Source organism: Haliotis cracherodii, unplaced genomic scaffold, assembly GCF_022045235.1.
Source record: "Haliotis cracherodii isolate W230 unplaced genomic scaffold, xgHalCrac1.p SCAF_4, whole genome shotgun sequence".
Taxonomy (NCBI): domain Eukaryota; kingdom Metazoa; phylum Mollusca; class Gastropoda; order Lepetellida; family Haliotidae; genus Haliotis; species Haliotis cracherodii.
The window spans coordinates 31,922,515-31,948,013 of NW_027266297.1; the positions used below are offsets into that span (position 1 = coordinate 31,922,515).

Genomic DNA, 25,499 nt, shown 5'->3' on the forward strand with positions numbered 1-25,499 from the left:
ACTATATTTGGAGAGTAATCCATTAACTGTCACAACGAAAATAAGAAAACTCACTGAATCAGTTTGCACTCACAAGAAAAAATAGTAATGTCTAGTTTGTGCTCAGGACTAGAATGTTTTCTTCTGACTTACTAGCCTACATGACCTATGAAGCTATTGTGTTAATTTATAATGCTAATATTGGTCTCACAATTCTAAAATTGATCTATCCTGGTAATATGGTATATAATACAAGCCAACTTGGATAAATCTATAGCACCATGACAACATATTTGCTTGTGACAAATTATAACTTAATCTATTAGTTCAAACGATTCTGATAAGTTCAACCATACTCAAGCATTTCTAATAAATCAATGTACGGGTCATACCTTTTACTCTCCAGTGTCTCAGAAATATTGTTTTTACATCTAGATTTTGAACCGTGCATCTTCTTCTTAGGTGTATCTGCCGCAAAAGTCCTCTTTTGCTCTTCTAACTTCTTGTCACAGTTTTTCGGCATTGCCTTTCCCTGAATCAAAAGCATAATCAGTTCAGCCAAACACCGACTCACTGTTTGAAGTCCATCTGTCAAAGACTTGTAAAACTTAGAAAAGACTCAAGACATTTCCTTGTGGATCACCACTTTTACCCTTCCTATGACAACACTTTAGCAGAAAATATTTGTGAATTTGTGAAAATTAAAAGTATTTTTTAAATCTTTGACACTATGGATATTTTTCTGTGCATAACTTAAAAACTGAGAAGATTTATCAAATGCTAAGCAAACAAACTTAAGATATTTTTTCCAGTATATCATGAAGTATGTTTTCTATACATTTGACATGTATTATTTTATTGAGTAGATTATATCAATAATTTCGTCATCTACCAAATACATCACACTGCATTCTTCATTTCGGAAACACAACATTACCCTATTAACCAAAGACAATTAGATACATAATCTTCAATGGTAGCCTAATGTAAGGAGTATAATCAGGCTATTAGACATTCAACGATGATAGGTATGTTTCCTTGTACTTACTTGGGTTACAGTACAGGACTTTCAGAGTTTATCAAAACTAAAAATAATATCAAACTGTACTGTCATGTATCAAACTGCAAATCCGAATTAATCTCTTAATCTAGAAATGATCATGTTTATGATATACGTTTATCATTGTGAACAGAAGTGAACAAACAAATTATGACAAACTCACCTTCTTTGGTCTGTGTTCAGGTTGATCTTTTTTCTGGAAGAGACTCTCATTTTTCTCCTCATAAATATTTTTCAATTCAGCATTTCCATCTTTTGTTGGTAACAACACAGATAATTCAGGATTAAACAATTTGAATTTGGGAGTTTTGGTTTTCTTTCTTGAGGAGACTGTTGACTCATTCTGAATTGTTTCAGTGTCTTTCACAATATCAGCATTAACTCTGGAGGCTCTTCTTTCTGAGCAGATAGATGTTTCTTCAACATAATTCTGTTGCTTTGTTTTGGAATTATTTTTTTGCCCACTTTTTTCTCTGCTAATGTCTTCCTTTTTGGTGCTTTTAATATTTTTGTCCACACTCTTCCAACTCATATAACTTTGTGATAAAACTCCAGATTTTCCACCCTTCTTATTTAACTTTTGATGCCAAGTTTTCATGTAATTGGTTGCAATAGTCTCTGAACTTATATTAATCCCAACTTCTAATCTGTGTTTAAAAAACTTTGAAGTTTTCATATTTGTCTCCTTCATACCATTTTCTTTATTAGTCTGGTTGCTATCACTAGTATCAGTGGCTTTGGCTGGATTACTGTTAGTCTGAAACTGAGGGTAAAGCTGCTCTTCAGATTCCATATCAAAATCATATGGATCACTCGCAGGGCTGGCATTACTTGAAAGTTCTGGAAAGTATAAACCAGACTGAGACAGCAATCTGTGCGTGTTCTTTGGTTTAACATATGAAGACATCTTGGTTGCTTGGGAAGATTCTGTTGGCAAATCTTTGTAAACATCATCATCTGCCATGCTAAATGGGCTTTCAAATAGATTACCAACATTTTCAGAACTACTGAATTCTTCTTTATAAACATCAATCTGTTTAGCCTTAGCTTTTCGACTTGGCAATACTCTTTTACAGTGTTGACTTCTTGTTTCCATTAGCTGTGGCTCCTTAGCTTCTTCCTGTTCTACCTTTTGACTCCCACTAGTCTCTGCATTCTGCTTTGACGTGGAGGTTTTTCCAAGAGATTTCTTCTTGTGCACAGCTTCTTTTTCCACTTCTGTATCTGAAGATAAACTAGATACCTTAGGCACTACTCCTTTAGCCAAACCAGTTTTCTCTTTACATTTGCTCTCCTTCTTTGTTGTTGGATTGTCTTTGCTCATGCTTCTTATTTTGCCAGCATTCTCTTTCAAAATAAGACATGGGCTTGATAGACTTCTTTTCAACATTGAATGGTGAGAATCCTTTTTAGTAGTGTTTTCCTTCATTGCAGGCTTGTTTTTCATGTCTATATCAGAAGGTGAAGGTTTTTTTCTTGTAGCTTTCATGGGAGCCTCAGTGAGTTGTTTTGTCACATCAGATTGTACTGATGATTCATCAGTTACAGACTCTTCATTTCTGTTTAGATTTTGAACTCTATCTTTGGGATGGATCAGTTTCTTTTTCTGTTTTCTTGAGAGTTTCATTTTCTGTTTTCCGGACATCTCCTTTGTAGTTTGCAGTGTGTTCACATCCATGCTTGACTTGGTATTAATTTTGGAGCTGTATAAGCTGTCTGTGTGTTTACCAGTATCTTGAACATCACTTGAACCTTCTATACCTGTCTCAGTTGACACATATTGAGATTCCTGAATGACATTTACCTCAAATGATGATGGAAGATCTGAGGATTGTGGTGTCGAGATTTCAGCAGCTCGACTAATTTCATGGTAATTTTGTTGAACACTGTTGTCTATCTTATTCCCTTCTTTCAGTTTAATCACTGAATTGTTCTCTTTTTCCTGACATATTGGGGAAACATCCTTTTCTGATGTTGGTTTGTTTTTCCCTTGTTTCTTCTTTTTCAAAAGCTTATTCTTTCCTTGTGAGATTTGTTTGTCTTTGAAGTCATCATCAATGTCACCTGAAAACATGTAAATGTTTTTATACAATATTTTATTTTATAATCACATTTCAAACTGAATACAATTTCATTATTTTACTAATTACTGTTTCTGTATATTGACTGATTAATCAAACTGTAGGGCTAGTATACTAGAATACAACTCACCTAATCCTTGTATTGGTCATCTACACTAATGGATGAAGTATGGGGCATGAATTAATTGATGAACTTACCCGTAAAACCAAAACAGGAATTTTTCTCTTTCTGAAATGAAGATACACAAAATGAAAGCAAGTGCATTCATGTTGGGAGCATGAATATGAGACATCAAAATATACTCCCAACCTCTACCATACTGGTATGTTGATGTATGACATGTCATTGACATCATGAATTCTTTCAATCTAGTTGAAGGTTACTCAGTAAAAGAACAAAATAGTGCTATGCCACTAAAGCTCACCTGAGTATGTGGTCAACAGCTAAAATTAACAACAAATACATCCACTTGAAAAAAGTTGTTGTCAGCACATATCTGTGCTCCAATCGAATGTATGCTTAAATTTGATTAGTTTTAACAGAACCTTTAAATCAATAATAAAATACCAACCAACAGATTGTAATTGCATATATTCCTTGAAAAATGCATCATACCAAAAATAAATATATGTTTGTCAACTCGTGACAAGAGCTATATGCAAGCTATGAACAGCTACTTAACAAATTCTGTGTAGTTTCAGTTATAGATGGTATAATTCAAGGTATTGTAGGTTACCTGCAGCTCAGAGATTACAACACAGATAAATGAAAGCATTTGTAGTGAAGATGGTGGAGAGCAAGTGGATAGGGTAACTTCCATTAGTAACTAAACATGTACCACATTCCTTACATTTCTAAAACAACATGGCTGCCATAACTCAAAATTAAGACATCTTGGACAAATTTAGGGGTCTTCATTGGTGGGACAAGCATGTGAAGTTTCAGCTTCACTCATCCAGAAGTTTCTGAGAAGATGATGTACACAGAGCTTAGGCGTATTTTGACAGAATTAAGAACATGGTCAACGTGCAAAGGTCAATTCAGGGTCAAAATTAAAAATATTGCAAAAACAGAATATATGTGTTGGGTCCCACTGCTACACAAATACCAAACTTCGTTTTACATTTTGAGTGAAAATGGCAGCGTTATAGATATACATAGGTTTTCCAAACTGGCTGCTGTGGCTGCCATACTGCAGTCTGTGCCAAAATCCTTTGGGTCGACTAGCCCAAACTTGGCTCTCAACATTTTTTTTTGTACATTTTATTATCATATGTTTTTTTATTACCTAAGCTTTTTAGACTGAACAGTAGTACATTACAAGTATTTGTCACAAAGTGACGAAATGTCCCCCGCCTGTATATACACCATAGTACCAAATATGAAGACAATCCAGTGATTAGTTCTTGAGATATCGCGGCAACACCGTTTTCCAACTCCAAAAGCAGATTTGCCGGCTGTGACCTTGAAAATGGGGTCAAGGTCACCAAAACTGACTGGTGTCTGCGGTGTCTGTATATACACCATAGTTCCAAATATGAAGACAATCATGCGATTAGTTCTTGAGATATCGCGGCAACACCGTTTTCCAACTCCAAAAGCAGATTTGCCGGCTGTGACCTTGAAAATGGGGTCAAGGCCACCAAAACCGACTGGTGTCTGCGGAGTCTGTATATACACCATAGTTTCAAATATGAAAACAATCCAGTGTTTAGTTCTTGAGATATCGCGGCAACACCGTTTACCCAACTCCAAAAGCAGATTTGCTTGCTGTGACCTTGAAAATGGGGTCAAGGTCACCAAAACCGACTGGTGTCTGCGGTGTCTGTATATACACCATAGTTCCAAATATGAAGACAATCCTGCGATTAGTTCTTGAGATATCGCGGCAACACCGTTTTCCAACTCCAAAAGCAGATTTGCCTGCTGTGACCTTGAAAATGGGGTCAAGGTCACCAAAACCGACTGGTGTCTGCGGTGTCTGTATATACACCATAGTTCCAAATATGAAGACAATCCAGCAATTAGTTCTTGAGATATCGCGGCAACACCGTTTTCCAACTCCAAAAGCAGATTTGCTTGCTGTGACCTTGAAAATGGGGTCAAGGTCACCAAAACAGACTGGTGTCTGCGGTGTCTGTATATACACCATAGTTCCAAATATGAAGACAATCCAGTGATTAGTTCTTGAGATATCGCGGCAACACCGTTTTCCAACTCCAAAAGCAGATTTGCCGGCTGTGACCTTGAAAATGGGGTCAAGGTTACCAAAACCGACTGGTGTCTGCGGTGTCTGTATATACACCATAGTTCCAAATATGAAGACAATCCAGTGATTAGTTCTTGAGATATCGCGGCAACACCGTTTTCCAACTCCAAAAGCAGATTTGCCTGCTGTGACCTTGAAAATGGGGTCAAGGTCACCAAAACCGACTGGTGTCTGCGGTGTCTGTATATACACCATAGTTCCAAATATGAAGACAATCCAGCAATTAGTTCTTGAGATATCGCGGCAACACCGTTTTCCAACTCCAAAAGCAGATTTGCTTGCTGTGACCTTAAAAATGGGGTCAAGGTCACCAAAACAGGCTGGTGTCTGCGGTGTCTGTATATACACCATAGTTCCAAATATGAAGACAATCCAGTGATTAGTTCTTGAGATATCGCGGCAACACCGTTTTCCAACTCCAAAAGCAGATTTGCCGGCTGTGACCTTGAAAATGGGGTCAAGGTTACCAAAACCGACTGGGGTCTGCGGAGTCTGTATATACACCATATTTCCAAATATGAAGACAATCCAGTGTTTAGTTCTTGAGATATCGCGGCAACAAACAGCTGGGACGTACAGACGGTCGTGAATACTATATCCCCCGCTTCGGGCTTTCGCGCAGCGGGGGACAACTAGACTCAGGCTTTGGAGTAGTGGCTAAAGTTGCAGACTGATATTACGAGTCATGGGGACTGTTGTCCCCTGGCTTGAATAAACGGTAGATGTGCAGAGACATGGGGACCACTATCAGCTGGCTAGAGGAAAGAAGCAAATATTGGATTCAAACTTCTTAAACACGTTCAGGTGTCATCATTGGTGGGAACAAGCATGTTTCAGATTCACTAGTTCAATGATTTCTGAAAAGAAGGTGTTTAAAGATGCTGATGCCTACAACACGTGGCAGTGTTAGAACTAAACTCAATAGCTTTATAGCGGACTAATGATAAGTTTATCATGGTTAACATTTATACTAAGTTATCTTATAATAATTAGATCTACATCAAGTGCTTTTATGAGTTATCATGGTGTAATATTTATACACCATTTCATATAATTATAGTTTAGCAAGTAATAATTATCATCAGGTAAAATGCATATATAAAATATCAGTAGTTTCAGTTACAGCTTTTTAGATGGTTGCTAGACTAAGGTATCAAGATCCCATCTCCCAGACAAAGGATATTTATTTAAGTATATCTGTCATCACCTACCGGGGTATATTAGAATAACATTACTTCAATTAAGACTCATTAAGGATTAGCCCCGTACAAGCTCGTCTATAGTGCATTAAGGATTAGCCCCCATACAAGCTCGTCTATAGGGCATTAAGGATTAGCCCCACACAAGCTCATCTATAGTGACACCCTAATCTCTTTCAAGCATCCAGTAAATATGTCAACAAGATTAGTGCCAGTCCAACAGGATTAACAGGATTTAGTATTCCCCTCTGTCCAGCCATCCATTTAGCATAGGACACAACCAATCGTGTATCAACCAATCACATTCCTTTCTATTGTTCAAACTTTCATTAAATACATACTGTAGCCAAGTTCTAGCAGAGAAGGGGTTTGACTCTCTTACAAAGCCGACCTCTCTCCCACAGCCCAGAGTGTGTACCGACTCTCTGTGGCACCCTCAGTTATTATCTAAGCATAAATTGTAAATTGTTAATTGTTCTTGTAAATAAAATTGTGATTAGTCTCCTGTGACTCTGGCTCTTTGCTGACTAATTCCCCAAGTAAACCAGCACGTCATTTGGAAGGTATTGTTCACCCAGAACAGTTCCATGATAATTTGGCGGAGAATCATCGTTTTCGGAACCACGGAGTCCAGGAACTAACTACAACCAACTACAAGAACCCATTGGAGGACATGTCCAACCGTGATCATCTGATGGAATAACAAGCAAGCTGCATCTACCTCTGACCTCAACACTGGATTAAAGACAACCAACTCCTCCAAAGACACCAACAAAGGAAGAAAAAGTCTTCAAATATTGTAAGTACTACATTGTTGATTACTTGTCTTCCTTTAATTTAGTACGGTACATACTAATAGGTGTCATGGCAAATATGGAGTCTGGTATGGAAAGTAACTTCGAAAGTGAAATTCCAACAGTGTCTTTAGTTACGCCCCTTGCCAAAAGTGTAATTCAGGCAAAATTTGGCACAAAAACAACAAATTGTTTAGTAGATACAGGGGCATCCATTTCTTGTATTTCGTCTGCTTTTCTGAGCACAGCTTTTGAAAACCTTACTCTTGGAAACTCACCCTTTCCACAGGTTAAAGGTGTTGGCGGCGAATTGCATAAAGTGTTAGGTTCAGTTGTGTTAGATTTTGTCATTGAGGATCAGGAATTTTCTCAAAGATTCTATGTTCTGCCTACACTACCAGAAGCAGTGATACTAGGTGAGAACTTCCTTGATGACAATGATGCAGTCTTAGATTATAGCTGTCATTCCTTGATACTTAACAACAGCACCTCAGATAGGCAATATATCAATTTCATAGCCAATTCAGTGCAAGAGATTAGTGGATTAGCAAAAACAATAGATCAGATTTACATCCCCCCTCAGAGTGAAATTCATTTCAAGGTTAGACTATCAGAGGTCAAAGAGGATTCCCTCATCCTGATTGAACCCATTGCTTCCCTCACTGCTCATTCTGAAGTAGCAGGTGGTAGAACTCTTTCCAAAGTGAAAAGCAAAACTGCTACCTTTAGGCTTATGAATCCCTCCCAAGAAGAAAAAGTTCTTGACAAGGGTACAGTTGTAGGCAAATTTAGTTACATTGACAAAGACTCTGTTTTTGAAATCGGCTCTGACCAACCATTCATCAGTACCGTTAACACCGACAATGAGAAGAGAGACAATGACACCAGGGATTATGTTAAAATTGCACAAGAATTAGGATTTGATTTGACCAATACACAACTGACTCCAGACCAACGACACAGACTACTTAGATTCTTGGGACAAAATAGAGACATGTTTTCAACGAGTCTTGCAGATTTAGGAAAGACTGACATGCACCAGCATATCATTGACTCTGGCGACCACCCACCCGTTAAGTGTAGACCATATCGCCAATCCCCTCATCTCCAAAAAGTCACTGAAGAGCTTATAGATGATTTCCTGAAGTATGATTTGATCGAGGAGTCTACTTCTATGTATTCAGCTCCCATTATCCTAGTCAAGAAACGTGATAGCTCATATAGATTTGTTTGTGACTACAGAAAGTTGAATTCTGTCACTTTACCAATGTCATGGCCTCTTCCAGTTTTTGATGATGTTGTTGATAACATAGCCAATGCACAAGCTAAGATCTTCTCAACTTTAGACCTTGCTAATGGCTTCTTCCAAGTGCCATTACATGAAGATTCAAAGCATAAAACTGCTTTCGTCACCCATCAAGGCCTTTATCAGTTCAAACGTTTGCCCCAAGGTTTGACAAATTCTCCACTTTGTTTTCAACAGCTCATGAGCAAAGTGCTAAGAAAATTGCTTTTTAAGGTTGCGCTGATTTACATTGATGATTTGATAATTTACAGCAAAAACTTTGAAGAGCATCTCCAACATTTGGAGCAAGTATTTTACTATCTGAAACAGGCAAAATTAACACTAAAGCCATCCAAATGCAATTTTGCAACAGACAAAGTTTCTTTTCTGGGTCATGTTTTATCATGTGGAGGTGTTCAAGTTGATGACAAAAAGATTGAAGCAATTAGAACCTTTCCAGTGCCCAAATCACAAAAGCAGATCCGCTCCTTCTTAGGTCTCACAAACTTCTACAGGAAGTATGTGAAAAATTACGCTCACATAGCGCTTCCACTGAATGCCTTGCTAAAGAAGCATTCAGAGGCAGAAGTAGGAAAGAAACCAAAGTTCCAATGGTCACTTGAGTGTGACCAGGCATTCAACACCCTAAAACATGCTATGAGTAATACACCTGTTCTGGCGTATCCAAATTTTGACAAAGAATTTCTTCTTGCAACTGATGCCAGTGATATGAGCATAGGTTTTGTTTTGAGTCAAAAAGACGAGAAAAATAATGAACATCCAATAGCTTTTGGTGGTAGAGCTCTACATGGCAGCGAAAAGAACTGGAGCATTACAGAAAAGGAAGGCTTAGCTCTAGTTGAAGCCATTAGATCCTTTCGTCCATACCTTGCAAATTCCAAATTCACAGTCTACACTGATCATATAGCATTGAAATGGCTGAAATCAATCAAGGATGCCACAGGTAGGTTAGGGCGATGGTCTTTGGAACTTTCTACCTACACTTTTGACATTGTTCACCGCAGCGGCAAAGCCAATGGGAATGCCGATGCTCTCTCACGTAGGGAATATGAGGAAAATATTAACTGTAATGATCAGACAGAAGAAGATGCTGAGAAAACAGTCTTCTCAGTAACTTCAACTCAGCAAAGCAAATCAACTAGCAATACCACAATCTTGCCAAACACCCATTCATCCACACGGGTCACACAGACAACTCAGACTGAGGATATTTGCACACCTATTGTCAATCACTTAGAATCAGACACACAGACAACACATTGGTCAGTCACCTTTGAATATGAAGAGGATTATCAGTCAGTACCAGTTAATGTTGTTGCAGCATTACATGCTACAAATGCTGATGTTACCCAAGACACATTGGTTGAAGTAAGTATAAAAGAACATCCAAATTTACATCACCTACAAAGGATTTGTCCAGATTTCATCCAAATCTTTGACTACAAAGAGGATGATATCCTTCCACAAAATGAAAAGGATCGTCAAAAGATTCTTATCGAAGCCAATACTTTTGAAATTGATGAAGGCATCCTATACAGATTCGTTCCACAAAGACAGAAAGGCCATGCAGACAAGTTCATTAAACAGCTGGCAGTCCCAAGAACCCTCAGAAATCAAGTCCTGCAATCCTATCATGACTCAGAGTTTGGCGGTTGCCACCATGGGAAAGAAAGGATGCACAACACCATGAGACCTAAGTACTACTGGCCCAAAATGTACAGCGATATTGCCACTTATGTCCAGACATGTGAGGTATGTCAACAGACCAAGAGGCACTACCATGGCAAGAAGGCACCACTTCGTCCACTACCTGTAGAAGAGGTCTTCACCCGATGGCACGTTGACATTCTCGGTCCCCTGCCAACAACACCAGATAAGTACAAGTACATTTTGGTTATCACAGATGCATCATCTAGATGGTGTGAAGCTTTTCCACTTCGGACCCAAGAAGCCAAAGAAGTAGCAGATGTTCTCGTCAGAGAAATATTTTGTCGGTATGGCGCACCACGGACCTTAATTTCAGACAGAGGTCAGAACTTCATGTCCAAACTTATCAAAGCAATTTGTGAACTTTTGGCAATTAAATTTACCCATACCAGCCCATACCATCCTCAAACAAACAGCTGTGTAGAAAGGCTCAATTCCTATATCAATCAGTCACTAAGAGCCTATTGTAACAAGTCTCAAAATGATTGGCCCCGTTTCATTCCTGGCATCATGATGGCCTATCGGATGGCTCCAAATTCATCAACTCAAAAATCCCCATATGTTATGCTTTTCGGCCGAGAAATGAGAGCTCCACAAGATGTAGCATTAATTCCAAAAGAAAATTTAGGCCACAATAACAAAAGTTATCTTTCCAATTTGCTTGAGGAGCTTGAAATCACTAGAACAATCGCAGCTGAAAACACTGCTCGGGCTAAGGAGGTGTATTCAGAACAATATAATAGAAAGGCTAAAGAACCAGAATTCGCCCCAGGTCAAAGAGTTTGGCTTTACTGTCAAAAAGTTGAAAAAGGCCTTTCCAACAAATTAACCAAAAAGTGGTATGGTAGCTATTATATCGTCCATACAGGTCCAAATTATACCTACAAACTACGCCGAAGTTCTGACGACAAAATACACAAACCACTGGTCCATGCCAACCGTCTGAAGCCATATTTTGATCCTGCTGATCGTCCACAGTATCCTCCAGAACCATACCTCAATAACCCCAGTGACATAGATTCAGGAGTCATGGATGACAACGAGGAACCAGTCAATGATACTCAGTTTGACAGCAACAATTCCCCATCAACAAGTTCAACTTACCAGGCTACTGATCAATCACCTCCACAACAGAAAGGTAAGAAGGTCAATTCCAAAACAAAGGCAGGTACTTCCAGCAACAAGAGTCCGAAGCAAAAGACCCCAACAAAGAAGAAAAACCCTGCTTCAACTTCAAGTACAACAGAAAAACCTACCAGTCCCACGGCAACAATGAAGAAAAATCATGCCACACCAGGTCCTAGTGCTCCAACCAAGGTAAATGAAAAGGTAAACAAAGGGAAAAGGGGAGTGAATAGTAAGCATCACCAGCCCAAATCCAGAAAACAACCCGACGACAGCCAGGTACAACCTCCAAGTCCAACATCAGGTAATCAAACCAAGGATATCCCTCAAGTCTTCAATCCAGAGGACATCCACTCAATTGTTAGTTCCAAGAGAGCAAATGGCAAAATGTACTACAGAGTAAAATGGAAGGATCCAGAAAGAGGAAACACATGGGAGTATGGCAGCAGCATTCCAGACTCCATTCGGAGAGAATTTCACCTCAAAAGAAGTATGTCAGGAAAACGACGAAAACGTCCACTGAAGAATCATAAGTTTTTCGACCAAAAGGAATCAGCACAAGACAATAAATCAGTCAATGTTCTGTCAGGGAATACAATGTCAGGAAATGTCAAGCAAGACAACACCAAACCATGCATAGAATTAGATGTCAAACCACATCCGTTTTTTCCCAAACACCTACGAAGAGTAGAACATATAATAGAAAGAGTTCTGGGCATTGAAATTATTCAAGGAGACTGCTATGTCAAGGTCTCATATAAAGAACATCCTGATACTGTCCACACATGCCATTTTGAAAATGTTCCTCCCCACCTCATACAGCGCTACCTTGATGATAGCTGGAACGATCTCCGTAATTGGTCCCGTCTAGAAGATAATCCTCCATATGATCCAGAGGAAGCACCAATTTATAAATCCAAAAGGGTTATTTTTCCACATAAAGACTTTGGAAACATCAACACCTTTAACTACCGTATTTTAGACAGTAGTCCCCATGGACCATACCAGGATCTACTCCCCATATATACCGATTGCTGCCAATTGAACATATTCTTGATCAAAATACAAAATCTCCTGAATAAACGGTGCAAATCACGATACAGCTTATAGCTGTATCTTGTTATGTTTTCTTGTGTCCAGTCCTTTCACTATGGGTCGCCAGTTGAGAACAAATGGCATCAGCCTGATCATCTGAGTTATTTGTATCACAGCAAATTTTGAGCATTGACCTGATCAACCAATCTCAAAAGCGAAGTGAAATGACACAAAGCAAACCATACTGCGAATTGAAACCCAAACCGCACCGAAGCGAAGCAAACCATACTGCGAATCGAAACCCAAACCGCACCGAAGCGAAGCAAACCATACTGTGAATCGAAATCCAAACCGCACCGAAGCGAAGCAAACCGTACTGCGAACCGAAACCCAAACCGCACCGAAGCGAAGCAAACCATACTGCGAATCGAACCCAAACCGCACCGAAGCGAAGCAAACCGTACTGCGAATTGAAACCCAAACCGCACCGAAGCGAAGCAAACCGTACTGCGAATCGAAACCCAAACCGTACCGAAGCGAAGCAAACCATACTACGAATCGAACCCAAACCATACCGAAGCGAACCTAAACCGTACCGAAGTGAAATGGCACAAACCAAACAATACTGGGAATCGAACCCAAACCGTACCGAAGCGAACCCAAACCGTACCGAAGCAAAATAAACCAAACCATATCGCATTGAACCGAAGGAAAATCAAAGCGAAACAAACCAAACTCAAATAAAGAAAACTTAACAACCGAAATGAACCAAAACAAAGAAAAGGCAAACCAAATAGTTACGAAAACTAACAATGATATGAAAACTAACAATGATATACACCTTTTGTATACCGTATTAATGTAACAAATCAATGCACTTGTTATATGCACATGCACATATATGTATATATAATGCGTCTAATGATTGTATCCAAAAATAGAAGGATATTACTATTTTTCTCATGATATACTTTTGTAATTTGCCGCCAATACATTCTTCCTGGCCATGACACCGTTTAGTAATAATTATGTACTGATCTTTTACATCATAATTATCATATTTGTTTTATTTTCTAGTTAATACAGACAAACTGAGGAAGTATTTATATATGACATATTATTTGAACATGCTAACTCTCTTTTCTTTGTTTCCATGTAAAACCTCCATGGACACAGCCTACTATCTTGCAACCCCAATCCAGGATGTGGAACTCAAGGCCTCCTACATCACCCATAAAACCACCAGTACAGAGTGCCAAGACAAGCCAGCTCCACATCCAGATTCCCTGATGACAGCATTTTTATATCATGTTTCCTTATATCAAAGAGACGCTATAATAATTGTTATTTACTATACTACCAGTTTAACTTAATACATTGTCCATCTAAGCCATAATTATTTTAATTTTTACACGTTTGGGGTCCAAACTTTTTCAGACGGAGGGGAAGTTATCATGGTTAACATTTATACTAAGTTATCTTATAATAATTAGATCTACATCAAGTGCTTTTATGAGTTATCATGGTGTAATATTTATACACCATTTCATATAATTATAGTTTAGCAAGTAATAATTATCATCAGGTAAAATGCATATATAAAATATCAGTAGTTTCAGTTACAGCTTTTTAGATGGTTGCTAGACTAAGGTATCAAGATCCCATCTCCCAGACAAAGGATATTTATTTAAGTATATCTGTCATCACCTACCGGGGTATATTAGAATAACATTACTTCAATTAAGACTCATTAAGGATTAGCCCCGTACAAGCTCGTCTATAGTGCATTAAGGATTAGCCCCCATACAAGCTCGTCTATAGGGCATTAAGGATTAGCCCCACACAAGCTCATCTATAGTGACACCCTAATCTCTTTCAAGCATCCAGTAAATATGTCAACAAGATTAGTGCCAGTCCAACAGGATTAACAGGATTTAGTATTCCCCTCTGTCCAGCCATCCATTTAGCATAGGACACAACCAATCGTGTATCAACCAATCACATTCCTTTCTATTGTTCAAACTTTCATTAAATACATACTGTAGCCAAGTTCTAGCAGAGAAGGGGTTTGACTCTCTTACAAAGCCGACCTCTCTCCCACAGCCCAGAGTGTGTACCGACTCTCTGTGGCACCCTCAGTTATTATCTAAGCATAAATTGTAAATTGTTAATTGTTCTTGTAAATAAAATTGTGATTAGTCTCCTGTGACTCTGGCTCTTTGCTGACTAATTCCCCAAGTAAACCAGCACGTCATTTGGAAGGTATTGTTCACCCAGAACAGTTCCATGATAAGTTCAAACCCAACTTGGACAAACAGGCATTGACTGACATAAGCTCACTTAGCTTTCAGTTAAAAATAAATGTTTCAGGTATCATTCATATCTGATGTTTATGCCTTCTATAAAGGTCACCTTCAAATTTCTTGAGTGATATCAGTAATTGTTTTCGCCCTATTAACAAAAAAGTAGATGGAAATATTTTGTCTCAAAAGACCATGGCAGCTCTAATAAACATTAGATATAAATCCTACCTTGCTTTGACTCTTGGATAACACATCACCCTTCTCACGTCGCAATGCATCACCTTCAGTCAAATCTATCCCGCTGTCACTTAAGCATGCATTCCTTTCAAACAAAGCGATATTGATTACTCAAAGAGAGAATTCATTGAATCATCAGTACACCACAATATTGAAATAAATGATACAATACATAATATACTATACTCAATCAATACTCATCATTTTTCAAATTGTAATATATCTGCACATTCAAATGTTTACAAATTGCTAACATTTAAGCTTTATGATATGTATACCATCATTCAACCTGTAAATGTATTTGTTTTGTCTTAAAATAACATTGTTGTATAAAATTTATGCAGTTTTACCTCGAACAGTGTTTCATAAACTAAGTGTTGCACTACATTATGTATCAGGATCATTACCTGTTAACTCTAATAATAATTTCTAGTAAGACACAACAGAAGCAGGCCTCCTAATTTCACCTTTAAAAAATAGCAATTAAGTAAAATTGATGTTTTTTTCTCTCCCTGCATAATTTTTAATTGCAATTTGTGAATGAAAAGGTTAATTAAAATAGCCCAAACTATATGGTTTCAATGAAAACATATTGCCACTTTTGCTTCATTATCAGTGTTCCTGCTGACTTTTGAAACTGCCAGTTGAGGTACGTATGACAACATGACAGTGTATGCCCAGACTGTATCAAACCAATTAGACACCAACTAGTTGAACCAATAATAAATGAATATCATACTCATCTTACCTCTGGGACTTTTGATGGACAGCAGTTGTTATGTGTTGGTGATTTGAAGTAGGCAAAGAATCTGGAATAACATCATCATCTTCACGTTTATCTGGACAAAAAAAGGATAAACATGTAGGCTTGCTTCACAAATTATGTTTGCAGCAATTTGGGACATTTAGGCCCATACCTGTTTTGAGGCCTGACCCTTAAAAAAAGAGAGACTTCATGTAGAAAAAGACAATATGTCATTGAAGTTTGTCTTATACCGGTAATTCACAATAAGTAATCATATCCATACAGTTCAATTACAAAATAGAGAAACAAGTATTTGTCACAAAGTGACGAAATGTCCCCAACCTGTATATACACCATAGTACCAAATATGAAGACAATCCAGTGATTAGTTCTTGAGATATCGCGGCAACACCGTTTTCCAACTCCAAACGCAGATTTGCCGGCTGTGACCTTGAAAATGGGGTCAAGGTCACCAAAACTGACTGGTGTCTGCGGAGTCTGTATATACACCATAGTTCAAAATATGAAGACAATCCAGTGATTAGTTCTTGAGATATCGCGGCAACACTGTTTTCCAACTCCAAAAGCAGATTTGCCGGCTGTGACCTTGAAAATGAGGTCAAGGTCACCAAAACCAAATTGGTGTCTGCGGAGTCTGTATATACACCATAGTTCCAAATATGAAGACAATCCAGTGATTAGTTCTTGAGATATCGCGGCAACACCGTTTTCCAACTCCAAAAGCAGATTTGCCGGCTGTGACCTTGAAAATGAGGTCAAGGTCACCAAAACCGACTGGTGTCTGCGGAGTCTGTATATCCACCATAGTTCCAAATATGAAGACAATCCAGTGTTTAGTTCTTGAGATAACGCGGCAACAAACAGCTGGGACGTACGGACGGACGTACGGACGGACGGTCGTGAATACTATATCCCCCGTTTCGCGCTTTCGCGCAGCGGGGGACAAAAAAATACACATTGTCTGGACCTATTGAAGCAACTGACGGTAAGATGAAGGAGGCAGAAAGTGTGTGTCATGTAAGATTTGTGATATAAAGATCTATTTTTTAAAATTATTTTGGAAAAATTGGTTTGCATCAGAGCCTATAAACACATAAATGATACCCCAAAAAGGACATCAGAAGAGTCAAATTTTGCCGTTGTGACCAAACTTTAAGTCGAGATTAGTGGGTTTTTTCTATAAGCCTAATATTATTTTATTCTTTACTAGGGGTGTGCAATATAGCTGGTATACTGGTATATTGCAATATGTCTGTCAGCAATACATGTATCGCAGTATAACCCTTGCATATTGATATTTTCTTAAACATTCACAGATGAATTAATATATAATTATATAAATCATATCTACTATCTTGAGATATTTGGATGGACTGGGTTCCTGTCATAACCATGTAAACAGCACACACTTCAAGCTGTTTACAGTAACATTCCATATTGATGACATAATAGGTAGTTCATTACCCATCTCGCAATCTGAAGTTTGGATTTTTGAATGAAGAAGTACCATTTGATCAGTACAAATATATATAATTTTGGCCCCAATACATATACTTTATCATTAACATAGGAAAGGCCTGCAATCCTACTGCCTGCAGGTTATCCCGATGGCAATGACCTTTTACATATAGCGAAGGCTGTTATTAAAGCTAAGTCATGACTTAAATGAGAGAAGGGTGGTCAGGTAGACTGGTGGTCAAAGCGATCTCTCGTCATGATGAAGACCCGGCTGGGTTCGATTCTCCACATGGGTACAATGTGTGAAGCCCATTTCTGGTGATCCTCACCGTGATATTGCTGGAACAGTGCTAAAATTGGCGTAAATCCATACTCACTTACTTGAAGGAAAGTGATTTATCTAACTAAATACAACACTTTGTAAAATAAGCACAAAAGGGGCCAGTGACTCTAGTACCAATTAACCTACAAGTGTGGGAATTGATCCCCATATCTGAGATTACTGACATTAGCAATTCATCGATAATAGATAATTTAATAATAGTGAATGTGGCGAAGCTCTCAGAAACATCATTATATGTTCCATATGTGTATCCATACCTGGTTGAATTATTTTAGCACTGCATGAAACCTTTTGTGAATAAAAAGAAAATAGTTTCCATATAGTAATAACTGACATAAATTTATCAGTTCGAAAGTAGGGACAGAATAAATACTGATCTGTTTATGGCCGACCCTACCCATATGTTTGTTGTTTTTGCAATAGGCCAGTCAACCACCTTCTTTAAAGTTTGTCACAACTTCACAGGAACATACAACTAAGGAAACTGTACATATAGAGCCAGAACCAAATGCTTTTAAAGTGTGTATGTAAATTTAGTATTTATTGCAAAATGCTAGTAATTTGTTATTTGTTTTATGATTGTGAGTGACAAGTGTTAAAAAGATATTACAATCAATTGTACGAATGTGAATACAACCTAACTTGGAGAACAGTCGTTTTTGCAGACTTTGTTAAAAGAATGTGTGTTAATAAGTTCACTTATATTCATTTTGATAATATTTGTATTTTAAATCCAAACTGAAAGTAAATAAGGAAATAATAGTAACAGCAATCACCTGATGGCATATCATGTGTATCTGTTTTCTGTTCATCTTGTTTTCCCTTTTTCTTCATTTTCTTGGAGCAACCTTCTCTAATTGTCACAACTGGTGTCTTCACCTTTGGCCTAACATATTTGTCACTGGGTGTTTTTGGTGCATCAAAAGTACTGTCTGAAGAAAGATGAAGAAATGATAAAAAATATTCTCAAATGCTTTCCTGCATTACCATAATAACTTATTATCGAAACACAGTAATTCCTAAATGCTAGCCACAGAATGTCTGATAACTTGAAAGACAAATTTTAGGGATACAACTGGCCTAGTTGACTGAGGTGATGAAATTGACTTTACAGACTTGCTTCCCTTAGTTATGACAAGATCCTTTGGTACAAACTCAAACCTGTTCTAGTTAGTTTGTTCTTTTAGCTTAATTCCATAAATTGCAATATACCAGCTAAATGACGACAGCCAGTAAATAATTGAAGCTGGGCCATGAAAACTAGTGATAGATTTAATAAGCAATATCCCGCACCTTTAACCAAGTCGCAGAGTCTGACCACTGGATGCTTGATCCATATAGTCACCTCTAACAACAAGCATAGGTCACAGGAGGCTTTCTATCTCAGAATCCCCACAGGGCATCCATGATCATAGATTTCACCAAAGTGGTAAACCTGCATCTCCTTGGGTTTCTTCCTACAATAAGCTGACACAATTTGATATGACTGAAATACAGTGTTGAAAGCAGTGTTAAACCAAGCTCACTCACTTATCCCAAAATTTGTTGATGTTACAAACAATTCATGACATCAGATGATATAGTTATTTCCAAATAATTGATTATATGTTTCTGTGTGAAAATGAGTCATCAAGATGTCACTGACTTTCAAGCCACCAACACCATTGAAATGCAAAGGAAACAAACCCTTGCACTGTGACTTAGATGGTTGGCATGGTTGGCATGTTTGGGATGTTTTGCTTTTATTGTCTGTTCTTGTATGCTGTTTCTTCTGTATGTTTTGTGCGGATGATACATGTTCCTCTTCTTGTTCTTGTGAGCACAGTGATCTGGCTGGTGTTGACATGGGTATACAGGGCACAGATATCTTCGTGCGCAGTGGAGTGAGGTTCTTAAGACTTTCATGTGAGTTGTCTTGTAATGTTGTCACAGGACCTTCATGTACGAACCTTCTGCCTAATGGAGATTCATTCTGAAATTTCCATGAAACATAAAAGATTTCAGTAACAATGCCTGGGTTGCTTTACATCATAGCATACTTTCCATAAAGATATGGACTGTATCATAAACTATTCACACATTGATGGGCACCCAAGAAATCTAGAGTCTGAAGAAGTGGACCTAATGTGGTACTAAACTAATACATTTCTCAAAGAAAAAAGAAATGTGCTTCTGTCACTAATCATCAGTCACATATCCTTAATGCTAAGTAAGTACTCATAGTTAAAAATGTCTGAAAGTATGTGAGATACATGTACATGTTCAGAACAACAACATAACAACTTCATACCAATTTGCTATAAAATGGATACCTGCATATATGACAGGCTGTATTGAAAATTTGCATTTAAATCTTTTGAAAAGGCCTGCACTTTACAGATTGTAATTATAGATGCGTAAACTATTACTAATATCTTCCTACCTCTTCATAGTGATCTGTCTGCACATTCAATAGCAGAGGTGAAATGACGGCAGAAGCTTTCCTCTGAAAGTTAAGAGAATGTTATACTTTTGGGTATGGCAAAGTATGTCCAACAAACACTGATTCATGTCCACTGCTAAATACTGAAGGAAAATTGTTAAAGGATTGTGTTTTATTTTCATAAACATTTTTATTACACAAGAAGTCTGTGTTTACTAGACCTAGCCTGTTTCTTGACATCATTTTCATTGGATTTTAGTGTTGATATATGGACTTTTATTAGCATAGTTTACTAGAGTAGACTGAAAGAAATTTTTTCTAGACTCAGGCTGCAGACTAGTGGTTAAGGCTAAAAAAAAATAGTCTTGGTTCTCAGGCACCACCCACATCATCAAAAAGTCTGCAGCATGTTTCCCTTTTATTTCGATTTTAATTTAAAAAAAGAAAATCCTTAAATATTCCAAGTCCAACTGTAGTCAAATACTGTATTCCAGTATTTATTCATCAAGGAATACATTTATGTAGGGAGGACCTTTCCCAGGTTGATTGTACACAAGTGTTTATTTAGATTACACAACTGTTCATTTGGTTACATACCGTACTAGTTTGAACAACGACAAAAAAAAACAACACCGCCCACACCATATTTTCAAAAGCCATTGTCTGAGAACCAATTCTTTTACATTTTTAAGCCTAAAGTCACAGACTGCATAAGTTACATTTACAGTTTCGTAATACACTGACTCACTATTTACAAACATCAGGGATTAGTCTGACTTATGTAGACTATGAGAAGTTTCCACAGATATAAAAAACAAATGGAATATATTATAAACTCAGCTATTTGTTATAGTGAGATGACACAAGAAATGAGCATGAACAATGAAACAAGTTCATATTTTTGCTCCTACACAGTCATTTTCTATTGTATTATTCATCTATATGCAGGAGTAAATGAGAATGGATATTTTCCTGATCAGCTGAAACTTCTTTGCAATGGAGCGTGGTCCATAATTTGGGGGTGTTTATGGGGGAAGCCATAACATTTTAACAAATTTGTGGTCACTAAAATTCGAGGAAGATTCTCACCCCTGAATATGGGAAGTTTCTGATAAGAAATCCCACCAATCTTGACTCCAATAGATCAGTGACATTTAGGAGATTAACCTAGTGTTTCCAATTAAGAAATTTCAAACATAAGATTATATTACCTGTAAAGTATTAGTTTATTCAAAACCACAGAGACAGCATGAAGTTTCAAATTTGAAAAATTAATGAGCATTGAAACGTTCAAACCCTCTCAACTGAAAACACATGAGGTCTTCTACCATGACACAATGACAAAACAAAAGTGAAGTCTAATCATTGTGATGCAGAAGATATGACATCACAGAACATGATAGAGCAGTCCCAAAGGTTGAGCCATGTTGATGTTACTGAATTTTATTATACACTCCTTAAATATTTGTTCGTCATGTTTTCTGCCTGAAATATATTGCCACACTTTCTGTAACTAATGTAGGAATTATTTAGCAGCATTTAAGAAGTAAGATCGTCTTTGTGAAAGAAGTACATCTAAAGAAGTATTTCTTTTCTCCGTAAGGTGCTCATGAGCAAGGTCATGGCCAAATGAAGATACCATACTAATGGCGTCCCAATCAGAATGCAAAATTTTAAAATGTCATGGTAGAATGATGTTTAACATGTTTAGTATGATCCAGAATTGTTTTTCTGTTAAGTATCAGAAATGCATTTTGTCCATACATATAATACATTTACCTTGTATCAATCAGTCATCAATCAATAACATAATAATCACTTACATTTGTGCACTTTTCACTTCCAAACACAGTCATCAGAGCTTTTCTTGGGTTGTATTTGGTTTGCACAAATAACTCAAAGTGCTTTCCGCTACACTGCATCATATTAGGATATAGTGAGTTGATGTCCTTTTTCAGTTCAATTGTAGATATTCCAACGTTGTCATGTTCTGTTAGTGAGAAACTGCTTTGGTTCAATGTGATGCATCTATGGCAGCTTACCATAACAAAAAGAAGCTATTCTTTGTTATCAAACATTTGACCATGTACCAAACTACTTTATCTGTCATTGATCATAAACGAAAGTATGGAATCAACATCAAATAATTTGTGAATCAAATATATCTTTCTGCCTGCTTTAGAATAAAAAGTACATATTCATTAGGCAATATGTTTAACTCATTAAGGTCTGTTCAAAATCACATCAGAGGGCACAGTTTACATCCTTCTTATGGAATGGATGCAATGAAAACTTCTCAAATTAAACCTTGTCATAAATCAATAACAAACTGTGTATTATTTGAAGTTTAGACACAGTAAATACAGCTCTAGGTTTGTTGTTATAAGTATCCAGGAGAGAAGCATATATGGAACTGCACCTGTATAGCTGTAACACTTCACATCACCCAACGATACACTGACTGTCTCCCACAAATCTAATTCCCCTTGACTCTGAAATGATAATGAATACAATCATGATTACAAAATGCATATTATTTTCAATGATTTAGCACTTGTATGTTCACAAATGATTCCAAAATGCACTTATCTTTATGTTGACATAATAAATTCCATGTGGTGACTGAGCCCATTTGACTCCCCATTGACTTTTATAAATGGTCAAAATTGCTGTTATTTTCCTATGCACTAGTAGTTACTAAATCAGGAACGTTTGGCAATTTTGCATCTTTACTGCTGCATATTGAGGGGTGATAATGGTGCTATGTTAAAGTGATAGATCTCCAACAATGAAAGCAGTTGGATGGCGTCTTGTGCAAAAGTTAGATTAATGAAGCAATTGTGTTTCCACTGTGCTTGTATTCATATTTTTAAAACTTACATTCTGACTGTTGACCTCCATGATGTCTTGTTCACAGAATAATGTGATGCGCCTTGTGCCATAGTTGAAGTCTACCCAGAATTCATTATAATCATCATCATTAGGTTTATTGAGCTGAAAGTATAGCAATGTGTCTAAAGTAATAAAAGCACCTTTATTGTGTTGTCTATCTTTATTTTTCATTGAACTTTTCTCATCATCACAATTTGTATATCATATTTCTGTCATGGTAAAAAATTGTATTTAAGGAAAGTTAATGTTTGTTTTTGGGGGGACAACACCTGACCCCAACAACACAATACAGTAACAATGTCCACTTAGTAACAGTCATATATTTTTGTATATATTTTATCATGAGAGCACTGAAGAGCAGTGAGCATGTCAATATTGTTTCTATAAGATATGTTTAAATTACTCATAAAACTATGTTAGACAGAGAGTAGTAAGATGATTAATTTGATATAGATGCTTCTTTGTTGGTAATGAATACAATACAAAATGCTTCAAACATTTTCCCATAATATGTAACCATTGTCCATAAAGAACCAAAGCCTTAGCTTCAACCAGTAATATCACTGTTCATACAAGCAATGTTTTGGTGATTCAGACCGCTTACTCTTGATTCTATCAATCAACAACAATATCATGTATCATAATGTGTGTTGTTTTCCTACTTGACACATGCAAAATGCATGAAATTTACTGTTATGTGGCTAAAGTAATTCATTGAAAGAAGACTCAAGTCGCTGGTAATCTCAAACGATGTTTACTTGTTCACATCAAAACAATAACTAAGACAACAGTATTACTATGATGACATCATCACAACACACAACCATTCCAAACTACATTTACATTGTGTTCTATTTATAGAAATACCTCCAGGTTTAGAGTTACCTCCCTTATACCATCATATTACCTTTCTCATCCCAAAAATTGCCTTTTCACATGGAACTGAGTAGACTCTGAAAAGACAACTGTATGAAATAGTTGCTAGCAGAGGTGGACAACATGTCTTACTAACAGGCTTGATTTCAAATCAGTACGTGGATCTACATACATTTAATTTTTCATGAGGAAATATGTTTTAATGGGACCCAACTCTCGAGTCAACTCTGTGTGTTGCTGGTAAAATTTGCATCTAGCTAGATCACCTTGCAAATGACTTTCTTTTGTTGGTGCATATGTAATAATAGTGTAACTACTCATTCATTCATTGAAATATAAGGGGCTCCTAGGGACCTTGAGGTTTGTTTTTGTAGTATTTGAATCTAGGGACCCCTAAATCTTTAACATTAGGGTAATGACATAGTTTGCCCTGACACAGGAAACCTGCAAATCATCAAGACCTGTAAATAACAAAGTCAACAATCCACTTCACTGCGAGTGAAGCAAGGATGCACATTGACCTGAAATACTTTTTAGCCCAAATAGTGATAATATATTAAGGATACCCCCTAAAATTCCACTAGTGCTAAGATACCATGAACATTAGATAAAACTGGCATGTGCCAGGGAGCTAGTGTTAAGTTGCATGTCTGTGATGATGGCAATCAACAAGGGGTCCTTAAGGTTTTGTCCTATGGTATTTTAATCTAGGGGCCTCCTAAATCTTTAGCTTTTAACATGAGGATTGCAAAGACCCCTTGTCTTTCATGCCAAATTTTAATCACTTCAACCTGATCCTGTTTTTGTTTTTGCTGCATCAAATCACGCGAGCATGTGAAAAGATTTTTGAAAATATCTGTTAATGCTAAGTCGATGTTACACATGCTTTGCAAATCCTGCAATCAACCAACATTTGAACGGCAGTTTATGAACCTGATGTTGATTTCGTTACACGATTTTGATTGGACTATGCATAGACTGGTTATAACTCCATAATTCCAGACTAGTTCGGCAAGGGTGGAAACTGGACTTTTATAGTCAGTTAACTCCCTTGCCTCGGGCAGATGGACAACCATAGGTTACTGGGGACCAATTCTATCCATGGGCCTCCACAGGAAAGAGACATATTGTGACAAATTAAAAGTCATTGCAGATCGCAAAGTTAATGGTTCATGCTTTTTGTACACTGTTCTTGATTTTGACCAATTAGGTTAGTTATTTATATCTTTTAGGAGGATAACTATCCATTAACCAAATCAGATCAAACTCCATCAATATTTGCCATCCCCAAACCAAAAATATTCAAAGCATCCAATGGAGGACCATTGTTCAGTTTGACTGGTTCAAGACCATCAGAACTAATTATCCATATCCCACCTGCTGTTGTTTCCTGCTGCTCTGTTGACTTCATTCAGAAACACTCTGCAATCCTTTGCAACACAAAATGTACTAAAACAATTAAAATAGTTTTCATACTGCAAGCCAAATGACACAATTTTCTGTGTCCTTACACAAATAATGTTTCAGCATAGACAACATATAAAAACATTTCCACTAGTCCCAGCGATAACTCCCTTTAATACTAGGTAGACTTTGCTTCTTGGTTTGTACCAAATATACTGTAATACTGTACTACTAACAAAGAA

At 37.3% G+C, this 25,499-nt stretch overlaps 1 protein-coding gene across 1 annotated transcript in view; it reads right to left on the reverse strand.

The window, feature by feature from the left end:
* LOC139480188 (synaptonemal complex protein 2-like) overlaps window positions 1–25,499 on the reverse strand; it is a 54,128-nt gene that overhangs the window by 18,513 nt on the left and 10,116 nt on the right. Inside the window, exons 10-22 of the mRNA XM_071263219.1 lie at window positions 25,231–25,283; window positions 23,885–23,930; window positions 22,966–23,079; window positions 22,505–22,577; window positions 21,909–22,075; window positions 20,086–20,148; window positions 19,350–19,635; window positions 18,440–18,595; window positions 15,845–15,935; window positions 15,088–15,181; window positions 3,319–3,349; window positions 1,203–3,103; window positions 372–511 (exon numbers count right to left, since the gene is read on the reverse strand). Of these exons, the coding sequence (XP_071119320.1) occupies window positions 372–511; window positions 1,203–3,103; window positions 3,319–3,349; window positions 15,088–15,181; window positions 15,845–15,935; window positions 18,440–18,595; window positions 19,350–19,635; window positions 20,086–20,148; window positions 21,909–22,075; window positions 22,505–22,577; window positions 22,966–23,079; window positions 23,885–23,930; window positions 25,231–25,283 (3,215 nt within the window). The remainder of the gene's footprint in view (window positions 1–371; window positions 512–1,202; window positions 3,104–3,318; window positions 3,350–15,087; window positions 15,182–15,844; window positions 15,936–18,439; window positions 18,596–19,349; window positions 19,636–20,085; window positions 20,149–21,908; window positions 22,076–22,504; window positions 22,578–22,965; window positions 23,080–23,884; window positions 23,931–25,230; window positions 25,284–25,499) is intronic.